We start from the raw sequence: 15,573 nt of genomic DNA on the forward strand, positions 1-15,573 counted from the left end.
AAGAAGGTAAAGATTCAATACAAAAGTAAATTAGTCAATAACATTAAAGATAATACCAGAAGTTTCTTCAGATACATGAAGTGTAAAAGAGAGGCAAGAGTGGATCTCATAAGAGTGGAAAACAATGCTGAAGAGACAGTAGTGGGGGAATACAAAATGGCTAATGAACTGAATAAGTATTTTGTATTAGTCTTCACTGTGGAAGACATTAGCAGTATGGTAGAAATTCGACATGTTAGGGATCATGAAGTGTATGAAGTTACCATAAATAGAGAGGAGAAACTGAAAGGTCTGAAAGTAGATAAATCACCTGGACATATGGTGTACAATCCAGGGTTCTGAAAGAGGTGGCCAAAGAGATTGTGGAAGCAATAGTAATGAACTTTCAAGAATCACTAGACTCTGGAATGACTCAGGAAGACTGAAAAATTACAAGTGTCACTCCACTCTTCAAGAAGGGGGAGAAACAGAAGAAAGAAAATTATAGGCCATTTAGTCTGATATCAGTTGTTGGGAAGATGTTGGAATCTATTATTAAGAGTGTGGCTTCAGGGTACTTGGAAGCACAGCATAGTTGCCTCAAGGGAAAAGCTTGCCTCATAAATTTGTTGGAATTCTTTGAAAAATAACAAACATGATAGACAAAGGAGAATTGGTTGACGTTGTGTACTTGGATTTTCAGAAGGCCTGTGACAAGGTGTCACACAGCAGGCTGCTTAACAAGCTATGAGCCCGTAGTATTACAGGAAAGATTCAGGCATGGATAAAACTGGCTGATTGACAGGTGGCAAGGAGTGAGAATAAAGGTAGCATTTTCTGGTTGGCTGCCAGTGACTAGCAGTGTTCCACAGCGGTCTGTGTTGGGACCGATTCTTTTTATGTTATATATCAATGATTTGGATGATAAAATTGATGGTTTTGTTGTAAAGTTTGTAGACAATATGAAGCTAGGTGGAGGGGCAGGTAGTTTTAAGGAATTAGAGAGGCTACAGAAGGACTTAGATTAGGTGAATGGGCAAAGAAATGGCAGATGGAATACAGTGTTGGGAAGTATACAGTCATGCACTTTGGTAGAAGAAATGGAATGGTTGGCTATTTTCTAAATGGGGAGAAAATACAAAAAACTGAAGCGCAAAGGGATTTGGGAGTCTTTGTGCAGGATTCCCTAAAGGCTAATTTGCAGGTTGAGTCTGTGGTAAGGAAGGCAAATGCCATGTTAGCAGTCATTTCAAGAGGACTAGAATATAAAAGCAAGTTGGTAATGCTGTGACTTTATAAAGCACTGGTGATGCCTCACTTGGAGTATTATGAACACTTTTGAATCGCTTGTCTTTGAAAGGATGTGCCAAAACTGGAGAGGGTTCAATGCAGATTCAGAAAAAATATTCTAGGCTTGAATGACTTGTCATTTGAATAGCGTTTTATGGCTCTGGGCCTGTATTCACTGGAATTCAGAGAACAAGGGGTGACCTTATTGAAACCTATCAAATGGTGAAAGGCCTTGATAGAGTGGATGTGGAGAGGATGTTTCAAATAGTGGGAGAGTCTAAGACCAGAGGACACAACCTCAGAATAGACAGTGCCCTTTTAGAACACAGATGAGGAGGAATTTCTTTAGCCATAGAGTGGTGAATCTGTGAAATTGTTGCCACAGGCAGCTGTGGAGGCCAAGTCTTTATGTCTATTTAAGGCAGAGGTTGATTGATTTTTGATTGGTCAGAGCATGAAGGGATACAGGCAAAAGGCAGGAAACTGGGGCTGAGAGAAAAATTGGACAAACCATGATGAACTGGCAGAGCAGACTGGATGGGCCAAATGGCCTCATTCTGCTTCTATATCTTATGGTCTGATGGGAATTGAAAGGGTTCACAAACTTTTTCTTGCAACTGTGTGTCAAATAAAAAAGGGTATAAACATCATCAGGCATTGAAGCCAGAATGCAGCTATTCACTTCATCCTGAACTGTCATCATTTTCAATGTAAATCCATAAGGTAAACACAAGAAATTCTGGTTCAGATGCTGAAAATTCAAAGCAACACACACACACACACACACACTCACTCAATGTTGGTGGAACACAGCAGGTCAGGCAGCATCTATGGAAATGAATAAAAATTAATGACTCAGGCTGAAACCATTTTTTAAGACTGGGCATCTATAGTGTACAATTTGCATCATGATAGTTGAATTTAATGAATGGCTCCTGTAAGATACAGCAAAACAGAAACCTTTTGAACCTTTTGATAAATATGCTGCTTCTAATGCATTAATGCAAGTATTTTTGTCTACTAAGTATATTCACTGATGATTTCTACCCACTCCAGTAAGTGGAAAACATTTGAAGTATATGGTTCTGTGGTAACACTTCATGCCACTTAATTACATTTGTGACCAATGTACAAACAATTAATTTCCATCTATTCATTATTAATGTTAAAATATTGAATACATTTTATGCATAGATTGAGATATAGAAGAAGAAGAATAACAATCTAATTATTCAGGACTTAAAAGACTGCATTTTGATGTTTGTGCATGGTTTTTCTAATATATTACACCACAAATTGAAACATATCTGCACTGAATTATTACGTAAGAGAATCCTGAAAGTATGTCATTCTGGAGGAATCCATTCATTCAATTTTGTCATGCTGACTGAAGAAGGCATTCAATCTAACCCCACTTCTCAGAATTTGGTTTGGATTCTGAATAACTCAAGATTTTTCCAGCTGCATCTCATCACCCGGCAAGATTCAAGGGTTTAAAGTATGCCCGCAATATTCTGATTAACCTTTAAGACACTTGATAGCTCTAGAAGTTACTTTTTTTTTTACCAGTGGGGCTGAGAAAACTAATTATAACAGTGTTAACCAATCAAATTGAGGTGAAGATATGACAAAGCAAATAGTCTATTGCACTGAAAAGTTAATGTATTGAAAAAGCGAGGTCAGCTTAAAGATGGAGAGAAACAGAGTACAGCGACTTCTCAATTAAAACAAGGGCATTTTTCCTCAGAAGTATACAGTGCTTGGAAAATAGTTACATACAAATAATGTATATGGTTCATCAGAAGTATGAGGAAACTTGGTATGACATCATAGACTCCGGCAAATTTCGACAGATGTACCATGGAGAGCATTCTAACTGGTTGCATCGCCACCTGTTATGAAGAAGGAACTGCACAGCATCGGTAAAACTGCAGAAACCTGCAAACTCAACCAGCTCCATCACTTGCACCAGCACCACCGTGCCCTCCCCACCCCCGGCTTCGAGGACATCTCCAAAAGGGGATGCCTCAAAAAGGCAGCAACGATCTTTAAGGTCCCCCATCACTCAGGACATGCCCTCTTGCCATTGCTACCATCAATTGCTACCACAGGAGCTAGAAGGCACTCACTCAACACTTTAGAAAACAGCTAGTGTTGTATGAAAGGAGAGAAGGTTAGCACTCCCCTTGATAAGGATGGAAGGGGCCCTAGTGGCCTTACAACACACAAATGGTTAAGGCATTGCCATCTACTTAGTGGCATCTAATAAATAATTTTAAAAAAAGATAACAGCTTCTTCTCCTCCACCATCAGATTTCTGAAAGGATAATAAACCCATGTACACTTTTTCAATATATGTTTCTTTTCTCTTTTTGCACTTCTTATTTATTTTATTTTAAAAATATATTTCTTATTGTAATGCATAGTTCTTTTATTATAATGTATTGCAATGTACTGCTGCTGAAAACAACAGACCTCCGCATATGCTAGTGATATTAAACCTGATTCAGATTCCAGTTTTCAGTCACTCAAACAGTCAGGAGAGTGGGGGTCAACAAATTTGACTGAGAAGGAACTATTACCTGTTACCTCCATTATGACTGGGTAGAGTATTGCCACCTTATGAACATACAAATCAGAAGCATGCCACAATTCCACATACAGCTTTGTCACTCAGGTAAGATCATGGCCAAAGTATTCCCTCAGCGACATCTATCTGGACTACACAATGTTTCCTGAATCCCTTTATAAAATATAATCCGTCAATATTTTTTCTTGAATATATTTAGTGACTGAGCCTCCAAATCCCTTTTAGATAGAATACCAAAGGATCACTCTTCACTGGGAGAAGACATCTTTCTGTTCTGTCCTAAGTGGTCAACTCCTTACTTTCAGACTTTGACACTGCTTCTAAGCTCCGCAGCCAAAGAAAACTTCTTGCCTGTATCTTGCCTGAGAAGCTGCCACAATAAATTAAATGTTAAAATAATATTACCTTAATATACACACGCATACTTTTCTTCCATCTCCTCCTCCGTCCAGGCCAGCACCAATTATGTTCACAATAACTGGCAGTAGGGTGCAATGGTCTTAATGGGTAGGGATTTCTGTGCACTTTTTAACACTTACAATGAAGGAATGAAATATGTTATTTCTAAATGTCAAAAAAAGATTTTTCTTCATGCGAATGTCAAACTAACTCCCCTGCTTTAGTCCCTGAATAAAGTAAGGACGATAAGAAGAATAAAGCAGCCTTGTCTTTTCTCTGAGAGGGCGTTTTGTGCATACAAAAAGATTAACAAACAGTGTTTTCTACAGTTCTAACAATGTCAGCGGCAGAAGATGTGAGCAGTTACGGCACCATTGAAGAAAACATAACCCACAGCAGAAGAGTCAACCTGTAACTGTTAAACAAATCGTGCTGTTATTCAAAGCACAAGTCACATACTGTAGAAAGAGCTGAAATCAAACAGAACAGCCATCAGCACGCACAACACGTAGCCTTTCAGGCAGGTACATTTCATTTGAAAATCCATAGTTCAGTGGTTACAGTAAGCAGCACTCTCATATTAGGAACAACTGTACAGATTAGAAGAAAGTGCCAGTATCATCAGTAAGGTGGTGGAGAAGCTGGGAAAGCAAATTGCAAGTTCGTTTTCAGCCTCACTGCTGATGCTAAAGATAAACTCTATGTATTACACAGTTTAGTACGCAGTAGTGTAACAGGATTTATAAAATAATAAATCTCAAAACAATATCCAAAGTATTTTGGTCCTGGTCCTTAGAAACTGATTAATGTTCATCAGTGTACAAAATGCCCGCAGCAAAAACAGAACTAAAAAGAGATTAAGATTACAACTGCTGTGTTAATTTCAACGCAAATGTGAAATCCCTGTTGGCAGCACGGTGCTGCACTCTCAAAAATATAATGCCGACAATTGCAGTAAAATATTTAAAATATAGTCTGACTTCTGGCTTATTTGGATTTACAAATAAGCCAGAAGTTCAGATTCGTTTAGGATATCTGCCATTAGGGAGCAGCAAATTTTCAAGTTGGAGTGGCACTAGAAAACAATTTCACATTTGGATCGTAACTCATCAGGGAGAGAATGGAAATGCGTCAGCAATTTGCTTCGAAAAAGAGTCAGACGTCAAGATGCATCAAATAGATTACATTTTGCATTATTACATGCAGTCGTTGCATCAAAGCGTTGTGTCTGAAACGCGATGCCCTCTGCTGGAGTTAGCACGTTCTTTTCCTGCCAACTGCTACAACACTTGCAGTTAGCAATTGGCTCCCATTGCAGCTATCCTTTCCAACAGATTACAACCGGCTAACTAGCAGGGGATGCTTATGTTGTTATTTCTCTACATTCTTCAATTTCTATAACTGAGGACATCAGGAATACATCCCTTAAAATCGTCCAAAATTGACAGCTGATGCTTCTTTTGCATTTGTTTTGACACAATAATACTCAACTATATAAGATGGAGATGTGACATTTACTCAATCGAATTGTTTATTGTAAGCATTACTTACAGTTTATCAGGGGAAATTGTATTCACATTAAAATTCAGCATATTGTTTTGGCCATCTTTACCATATCCACAATCTGATAGAACCAGAATGCCCGGTCTAAATTTTAGTCGGCTTGCTGCAAAGCCGAAAGCTGGACTGCATTTGAAACATTTTATCTAACCTGTGCTTGAAATTTCAGAAACCGTTCGTGTCATCCCAGGGGGAATAGATTGTTTCCCAGCAACGTTTCTAATTATAGATACCGGGGGAAGGTGGTAGAAGCGACCCGTTACAAGACAAAGTTTGAGACTGGGTTTAAATTATGCAACAATATTCTTAGATTCGGGGAAGCATCATTTATAAGTTAAAATGTAGCTGGTTCTAAAGCATTCTTTGTCCGTTTTACCCGGCTATAATCTACTAACACACAACGTCTACATGTCACTGCATAGTTTGAACACCTTTTATTATGAAAGCTTTACCAGACGCAGTCACTACATTGAGTTAACATTATTAACTTTACATTGATCGTTCACGGAAATTACAGAATAAATATGCACATTTTGTAATCTTTGTGTGTGTATTTGTGTGTGTATTTGTGTGTGCGTGTGAGAGAGAGAGAGAGAGAAAACATTAAAAGTGCTTCTTACAAAGCTGTTAGTGGTTTAAGCATCAACATTGACGAGCTTTTTTAAGAAAGTGCGTGTTTATAATAAAATCTTCGCGTCATATTGACAAATTGAAATCCTTAGATGCATCGTAGTCTTTATATTCCTCTCGAGTATAATATATATTTATATATATAATATATATAAAAAATTAAATAACACTGAACGATAAAGCGTTGCAGTCATTTTAATTACCAAGTTTACGTCTTGTCGTTTGAGCAAGTCACACCCCGGCAGTTTCACACATGCAGCAAGACTGCAGTCAAATGTTTTACAGAATATGCCCTCGACGTTTACTTAGACGAGAGAGCAAGAGAGAAAGAGGAGCCATTATTTCCTACCAAATAAAGTGAACAAAGTTTCTGCCAGTAATGAATGGGGTTATTTATATGGCGATCGATAACCAGGCCTCGAAATTATTATAGACGGCACAGTCAGATTTCGTTTCCATAAAAAAATATGACTGATATCATTGCTGGCTAAAGTCTGCAAAGGCACTTCATTGAATATGATTTGAATATGGCCTTTCGTCCAAAGCAACCTAATGAGGGGGCGGTGAGTTATTTCCCTTTACCTTCTAAACATGCGATGTTTGGGTTCAATTTCTGTTGATGTAGTGATTAAAATCGATACGTCGACTTCTCTAGGACTTCGAGGTAGTCTGGTTTAGTTTGAAGTTTGGCCCTTAACTCGAGGTATTCGCTTTGGGTTTGGTCAGGATATCCCCGGCCAGAGGAGCCAAACAGAATCGTTTCTTTAAACCTGGCATCTTGCTGTAAATCAGGGTATTGCATGCCAGGGGGGTGGACATGCAGCTCTTTTAACTTGGGCACAGTGCCATAGAGGCAGTCTACAAAACCAACGGTGTGAGCTGGCCTTTCTCTTTCCAGAACGCTGGGATAAATCACCCCATTTTCTGGAAAACTGGCAAAATCGTTCGTCTGGTTGATTGTAACTATAGTGTTAAGGTTGCTATTGGACAGTGACATTTTCCATTCCTTGTCCTTCTCCAGGGCTTTGTAATTTGCGTTGTTTTCCTGAGTCTCTGAGAATTCCTCCTCAATCTCTCCCTCACGTGGTTTATAGATAGGGTTGTTGCACATCTGAGTGACAGGATGGGGAATGTAGTCATAGACATGGCTGGCTGCTTTCTCGGGTGAGTTGGCAGTTCTGTCCTCGAAGATCCTGCACTGCATTTGCATACCAGTCAAATCCACGTCCTGCCTTCTGCTAAAGGGCGATTTCTTGCGCCTCCTGAGCACAAAAGCGAAGAGTCCAGCTGCAATAAATACGGCGGAAATGAAAATAATCAGGAGGCTCAGAATAAGGACTGAAAGGGGAATGGCGCCACCTTGTGAAGAGAATCCAAACCCTGTCGCTGTGGAAATTACGTTACCATTCGCACCCGAGCCAGGCAGAGCTGGAGAAGCGGCGGCATGCTTTAATTCGGGACATAATATCTCAGAGTCCACCTTCTTCAGATCCTGCCCGCTCAGGAACTCTGGCGTCTTACAGAGCACATCGCCAACCATTATAACCGTGCTGATCTTTTCCACCCACTGTTTCAGTGCCATTAGATCGCAGGAACAATCCCAGGGATTGTTGTTCAGATCAATCTGCACAATGGAGTCCAAGTGTTCGAGCACTCCGCTCACTGGTAGGTACAAAAAGTGGTTGCTCCTTAGACTGAGCCGAGCCAGAGAAGTGCCCGTGAAAGCATCGTTTGGAAGAGTCCGCAGGCGATTATTGTTCAGAAACAATAGTTGGAGATTAGGCGTCAGGCTAAAAGCCGCTGGCTGGATTTCTCGTATAACGTTGTATTCAAAATATAGGTATTGCAAACTTTGTAGCCCTCTGAACATGCCTGGAGTGAGGCGTTCGATGGTGTTGTTGTTCAGGTAAAGGATTTTTAAATTTGGAAGATTCATGAATGCACCGTCTTGTATGTAGGAAATACCATTGCTTCCCAGATGTAGTAGATCTAAACTGGAGAAGTTCCAGAAATCTGACCTATAGATTTTTTGAATTAAGTTTCCGGTTAAATACAACTTCCTAGCATTCAACGGCCTTGGTATGAGTTCAGACATGTTTTCAATCCCTTTAGCTTTGCACTGTACGGTTAAACCCAAATCGTTTATATGCAGACTGCAAGAGCATTTAGCGGGACAAATGATAGGGATTGGTGGTCTGGTCTGGTAGCCAGCAATAATGGGTTGATTTTGACCTGAATGAAAGCTGCGTAGAGTTGGCTGTGCTTTTAAAGTCTTCGGGGTCTTCGTTGATTTTGGTAATTTACCCGATGCCTTATATTCAGCCGAAGAAGCTGTATAAGTAACAGATAAAGACATGGAGGAAGGTTTGGTAGGCCACGCATTGTCATTATTGGAAGCAAGTTGTGGAACCCCCAAGCTGACTTCCACTTCCACGTTAGAAAGTGGACACAATTCACTGCTTCTGATTTCTCTCAGGTCCTTGCCATGGAGATGGAATGGAGTCTCGCAAGTGATTTCACCTACTAGGACAGTATACGGTATACTTTCTAACCAGGTCTTTAATGGCATAATATCACAGGTACAGTTCCAAGGGTTCTCCTCCAGTTGAATCTCCATTAGGCTTCTGCCAATATATTCCAGCGTCCCAATGTAAGGCAGCGTCTTTAACCGGTTACCACGCAGATCTATGTGCGTTAATGAAACCATCCTAAAGAGATTGAAAGGAAGCAGCGGTATCAAGTTGTCATTGATAATCAACACCTTCAGCTTATTGAAGTTCCTAAATGCACCTCCGTCTATCCGTTTGAGCACGTTGTAATCGGCCTGTAGATATTCCAAGCTCTCCAACCCCAAGAAGGTATCATTTCTGAAAACCTCCAGCTTGTTTTCATGCAAGTATAAACGTTTTAGAAGTTTCATGCCATTAAAGGCACCTGCCTGAATGTCCTGCAAAGCATTGTTTCCAAGGTTAATCGAAACTGCGTTGGTTAGAAAAAGAAAACTGTTAGCATAGAGTTTCCTCATAGAGTTCCTTTGCAGGTAGAGTTTAAATGGTCTTTTCCATGACTCAGTAATCTGACTAATGTTTGTAAAACCTTTACTTTCACAGTGTATATGTAAAAAACTCTCCTTTTCCTCGCAGTAACATGGCTCCATGCAAGGTTCGTTAAACTCTTTGGAGTCCTCCATCAGTGGAATCGTCGTACTCCATCCTAAAGTTATTGTGCTTAAAAGGGTTATCCAGAACATCCTTATTTTTTTTCTGTGTAGCTGGAGGTACAGCAGCTCTTGCGATTGCCGTATGGGACCTCCTCGAGATGTAAAGACTGCATACAGAAGACACGTAGAAAATGGATTAGACTTTAAAATTCCCGTGAACAAACGTGTGCGCCCTAGCAATTTGGACACAACCTTGCCAATATAGAAAGAATGGCAAAACATACAGTTTTCATACCTCCCACTAACTCATATGAAAGAGCTCTACACATATTATACACATAGAAATACCAATTAAGCAATACAAAACACAAATATATTAGTAATGTCTTGGAATTTGACAGCATCTGAAGTGCTTGTGATAACGGCGGTGTTTCTGCAGTATTGCTGCTGATTTTGGATTGATTAGTAGTTCTCTCTCATTGCTCAATTATTTTACATTTTTAATCGGTGACTGATTGTTTCCAATGACAAAAATTACATCAAAACGTTTAGGCTAACTAAGGTGGGGATATATGGACTTACTTGTGTTCAGTAGGCACAAAATCCCTTTTAGTTGCCCTATTTTCCCCTTATATAAACAGCACTCTTGTATTTCAAAATATAATCCAATCATTTGCACTCTCCAAATCGGAGTGCCCAACACAACCATAGAATGTGTGGAAACTCGATTTCTCGGATACTGGACAGGACAGCATCTATTAATTTTGTGGTTCAGAAATTACTCGAACATTTCACCACAATCACCTTATGGGTGGAAAGACTGAGCAAATAAGAAAGAGCAAATGTGGAATAATGTCGCACCAAAACGATCGTAACCTCAATGATTAACCAGGTAGCGAAATTTGCAGATAAATTTGTAACAGATTGTCAATTGGGATCGTTCTTCAAAGGGTTCAAATGTGTTTGCAATTATAGATGCTGTCCGTTTAATGTCCATTTCATTGGATTTAATTAGAGAAAGTAAAAAAAACACGACTCTGCGCATAACGATGGCATTGCATCGTTTCCAGTTGATGAATTTCCCTATAATAATCTACCAAGATTAAGGCGAAGCGTTTCCAGATACAAGAGATACAAATAATAAATGACTTTCATCTTCTTTGGACGACCTATAGTTGAACAAGTTCTGGATTTAAAACGAGAGAGCAAAAAAAATCCCCTATCGAGAGCTGTAGAGCAATGTCAGCTCAATACATAAAATCAAAAGGTTAACTACAAGGACCAGAAAATGAGGACAATGGGAAGGAAAGTTCAGAAATAAAAATTCCACCGGTGATATTGAGAAAATTGATCAAGTGTGAGGGCGAAGTGAGAAAGGCAAAGGCGCTATTTACATAAAGCTATTTTAACAACCTTAAAAGGCAGGTACAATCCCCCAAAAATATTCGATTATACTAACGCCTCCAAGAACCGTCCCTAAACATGCCTACCGCGGAATAAAACGGGCTTTTAGCAGCTTTAAACCGTGAGCGAAGTCTGTAATAAAGCAGTTCACTCACCCTCTTCAGTTGATTTTAGTGGAAGAAGTGAAAAGTATTGAAGATTTGCTGGAGCTGTCTTCACTCCCGCTGTTGGAGAGTCTGAGGAAAATGCCGACGTGACAGGAATGTAAGTGAATATTTAAAATGCAGCTCGCTCTTCTTCCTGCTCTCTCTTTTCCTCGCTCCCTGTCTCTGCCTTCTCAATGATGGTTGTGAGAAAAGTCTGCCTTTAGCTCACTGCAGGCTGCGGGGACCTTTGGAGGTTGCCGCTTTCAGCCAATGCACCAGCACATTTGGGATGCTCGAATGCATCGGAAAATCACTTGTCTCCCGATCAGATTCCTTATTTTCCTTTTACGTCATGGGATGAGCTTTGAGGACTCACAGGTGACTGGAGCGAGCCTCGAGGAGTATGTGGAGGGTGCGCCGGCACAAACCGGGCGCGCGCATTCACTTCTGCCGTGTAGTCTCGGGGGGAAATCGGATTTCATGGATTCGGTTCCTTCCGTGGGATGAGTTCGAAGCAATGGACAGGACTTCGCCGATCCCGAGAAATCAGCAGCGCCTATAATATCATCCTGTTCAGTGGGTCACCAACGGCATTTTACGATCGGAGCGTTCAGATAGCCAGGCACAGATGCTGCGCTTCCAGAGACACTTGACTGGAGATTAGATCCATTGCCCAATAAAGCCACGTCGATCTGCTCTTCTGATGCTATCGCCACTCAGTGCTTTGCAGTAATTGCCCACGAACTCACTGCCCCGCTGTGCATGGAGTCTCCAGCATTTTCCCGTTTGATCTCCAGAGTGACGGGAGGATGCAGCCGGCAGCGTCGCACCATTCCTCTTTTTAATCTTATTCACTTAAATCTTGCTAACACCATGCTCAGTCTCCCCTGCGCCAAATGAACATTGTTCAAAGCGGAGATGATGGCAGTTCAACGTCGTCTTTCCTTTTTTATAATAAAGAAAGAGAACCAGTTACCCTCGTCCTTAAGGAGCACGCGCGAAATTATTGTTCAACGATTCGGACTAATTTCGGCTACAACAGCAGTTTACATCCTCTCTCTCTCTCTCTCTCTCTCTCTCTCTCTCTCTCTCTCTCTCTCTCTCTCTCTCTCTCTCTCTCTCTCTCTCTCTCTCTCTCTCTCTCTCTCTCTCTCTCGCTCTCTCTCTCGTTCTCTCTCGCTCTCGCTCTCGCTCTCTCTCTCCCTCTCTCTTTCAATCTCTATCTCCCTCTCCCCCGCCCTCCCTTCCTTCCCCTCCCCCAACCACCAATTCAATCTTTTTCTGTTTAAACACTGGCAGGGAGAGAGTCTGAGAGGCTTAAAGAGGCCGCACCGAGGACCGTGAATTCAGAGAGCAGAAAAATAAAGCGGGACGTCAGCAGCCTCTCAGTGAGCTGCAGGACGCTCGAGTAGAAACCACTCTGGGGCTGAGTAAGTGTGGCAGAGAACCTGTAAATCAAAATGGTGGGCAAATTCTGCACCGCTGGTGTCGTTATTTAAGGTTTGGTTTATTTAAAATACGTCGAATTGTAGGAAAGGACCGAAAGACTTTCTGGCAGCTCCGGTCCTGATTGGTGAATCCAAAATAAACTCTCCCGGTGACACGCCGCGCCTTAAAGAGCCGAGAAACTAATGGGGAATAATTGCACTGTGGCGCACCCCCTCTAGCTATGCTTCCCAAATCGCAAAGCTTCTTGTCCCGAAACTAATAAATGAAAGAATGGCGGCGAGTGGCCCGTCCGCACTCATCCTGAGACTGATGCACCATTGAGTGCATCAATGCCCGTGAAACGAGCCCATTCACTGACAGGATGGACACTTTCCAGTACAGTACTGGCAAAGAACCATGCCCAACTTGCTGATGCATAGATCTAGCCGATTAGTATGCAGCTTTTCAGGAGAATAATGAACTTGGTTCCCCTCCCCCTCCCTTTACCCTCACTTTCAGAGAGGGGGATGCAGGTTGCCACTGAATGCACTGATCAGCTGGCGAGGGGAAGCCTGGCTCAAAAATGGTGACTTCAGAAATATTGCTTACATAAGTCTAAGCTATGAGGGTCGCCGAAACATTATCCATCCTTCGCGCTCACCCAAGATTTCGCTGTGCATATTGGGCCAAGAAATCTGTAAGTGTGCTGGAGAAATTAACTCGGACGCACCAAACCACTGCCGTTTCAGAACTTCTGCACATTTTTAACATTAACGATCACAATTGGATACACATGAACTGTATTCGCGGACCTGGTTGAACAACAGTGCCCAGGCTAGTCTTTTATGTATTCAGTTCAAAGGCTAAATGCATCCATTAGCAAAATAATATAACACAAAATAAATATAACACGCCCCTTTCGGTGCTCGCCAAACGAGACTACTCTCTGCCAAATTATGGGATACATGTTTATCGTCAAGATGCGGCATGTTAACTTACGGCACTGGCGGTTCCCCAGATTGATGGGTGTCTTTTCGGCATGGCAGATGCTCTGAGTTCGCTCTGTGGTAGAAGGTACTTTGTGGAGTGGAGGTAAAGTAAGAGCAAGCAAGCCATCTTCGGGGGTCGATGGAACGTTTCAGAGAGCCGGGAACATCCTGCGTTTAGTTTAAATCCACACACCCTCTCCGTTCTCCGCGGCGAGGTGGCTGTACAGTTGAGCAATAAAAATTTCTCGTGCTTACAGAAGGTTGTTTGAATCACCCAGCGGCGGGACCACTCATGAAACCTCGTCGATTAAAACAAGCCATTCAATTCGTCAGACTAGGAACTTTCAATTGAGTTTCCAGGCACATCCTTGGAAAGGCAGGAACAGGTGCAAATACAGTTTATATCATCACAACTGATTGTTTCCTGAGAAAAGCAAACTGGAATTGCTTATTGCTATCGATAACGTGATATTAGATTATGATGTGCAATATAAGTATAAAATACTACATAAAATTCATATGTAAAATTTATTTCTTCATATTTCTTCATTGATTATATTTTAATATGAAAATGCACAGAACAAGTATTGCAATTCATTTGAGCTTCCACCGTGGATTTGAGTGAAGATGCGGTGAGAATGGGACAATGCGCAGAGTTTTGCGGATACGGGCAGGTGGCGCTGCATCGCTGCACGGTGGCACGGAGCGCCATCGGAACTGGCGGAGATTCACCTAATGTTTGAATCACATTTCACCGACCGCGGCCTCTGTCGCTGGCAGAACTGACAATCTGCACTGGAGAGGGCAATGAGTTCATTGGTTCCGTTTGCAAATCCGAGCAGGATACAATGCAGAGGTAGCAAACTCAAAAAGTCTGAAAATCCACATTTCTGTCGATAAGAAATGTCGAGATTTGCCGCCCTTTTTTCAAACAGTTCAACGACAGTTTCACAAAACATGCCCTGTGGTAGCTAAAGTCTTTTTTTGTTTTAAGGATTAAATCCTGAACCATCGTTTTAGGTCATTTTATCCTGACTAGCCTTTCGCATAGATATAAATAGTTATGCTGACCAGATATAACAGCCGGTGGATGAAAATAAGTAATTCAGCCGCCATTTGTCTCCAGTGGGCTTGACGCCAGACATAAAATCAAAATTAATGAACGCTGGATCGTGCCCCGCCCCAGCGTAGAAGAAAACGTATATTCTTTCTACAATATTTATATACTATTTAAAATAATTTCATGACACAAATATTGCAACTTAGCCATTACAAATACCACAAGGAGAAACAAACTATTAACAGTGTCTGGATTCTGTACTTGGGTACTGAGTGCTCGGACAAATAACAGTCGCATATGACAGGACGAAGCGCGGGAACGTTTGGATTTTACAGGGTTTAAAGATTAATCACAAGGCACTTGATCCAGAAATCCAAGAAAGGAAAAGCCCATGGATATGTTATATTTTACATTTATTGGTCATAGATTGGGTACAGTAGCATAGTGGACTAATAAACAATGGTCCAGAAATTGGTCCGGCATCATAAGGACTAAATGGCGAATTTGAATTCAGCTCATTAAATAATCTTGCAATCTAAAATCAAGTTAATAACAGTAATGGAGCTCCTAAAATTGCAGAATTGACATTAAAAAATAAAGTGTATTTAATACGTCCTTAACAAAAAAAAAATCTGTTGTCCTTGCGGAGTCGGGACTAAACGCGACTCCATAACCACCAACATGATCCATTGTCAATTGCCTGCTCTATTCAATGGTAGTTAGCAATGGAGAATGAGGAATATATCATTATGCGGATAAACATAATCAGTGGGAAATGAGCGTAATGACAGGTTTTCAAGTCGTTTATTTTTTGTCAATGAAGAGTTTGTTTTATTTTTTAAGGAGTAAGGCAAAGGCAGTGGATGTTTTAAATCAATGATGGGATGCATCGGCAGGGTGAGATCTCCCGGAACCCCCCCCCCCCCCCAACCCCCGAA

General features: G+C 41.2%; 1 protein-coding gene and 1 non-coding gene across 3 annotated transcripts; one reads left to right on the forward strand and one right to left on the reverse strand.

Moving 5' to 3' along the window:
* Positions 1-3,420: 3,420 nt before the first annotated feature.
* Positions 3,421-3,547, forward strand: LOC140725840 (U6atac minor spliceosomal RNA). The gene has a single exon (XR_012098489.1). It is a non-coding gene; the product is annotated as a U6atac minor spliceosomal RNA (small nuclear RNA).
* Positions 3,548-6,237: 2,690 nt separating this feature from the next.
* slitrk3a (SLIT and NTRK-like family, member 3a) lies at positions 6,238-14,064 on the reverse strand. Of its 2 annotated transcripts, none has more exons than XM_073041018.1 (3): positions 13,586-14,064; positions 11,168-12,102; positions 6,238-9,775 (listed from the first exon to the last, which is right to left on the reverse strand). In XM_073041018.1, the coding sequence occupies exon 3, from the start codon at positions 9,696-9,698 to the stop codon at positions 7,077-7,079; it is 2,622 nt and encodes an 873-aa protein (XP_072897119.1). In that variant the 5' UTR covers positions 9,699-9,775; positions 11,168-12,102; positions 13,586-14,064; the 3' UTR covers positions 6,238-7,076. The 2 variants fall into 2 exon arrangements, with proteins under 2 accessions (XP_072897119.1, XP_072897120.1); XM_073041019.1 differs by lacking the exon at positions 13,586-14,064 and adding an exon at positions 12,491-12,611.
* Between the last annotated feature and the right edge of the window lie 1,509 nt (positions 14,065-15,573).

This window comes from Hemitrygon akajei, chromosome 3 (assembly GCF_048418815.1).
Source record: "Hemitrygon akajei chromosome 3, sHemAka1.3, whole genome shotgun sequence".
NCBI classification, from domain to species: Eukaryota; Metazoa; Chordata; class Chondrichthyes; order Myliobatiformes; family Dasyatidae; genus Hemitrygon; species Hemitrygon akajei.

Coding starts and splice junctions, on each gene's coding strand:
- slitrk3a (XM_073041018.1), bottom strand. CDS start 9,698: ATGTTCTGGATAACCCTTTTAAGCACAATAACTTTAGGATGGAGTACG.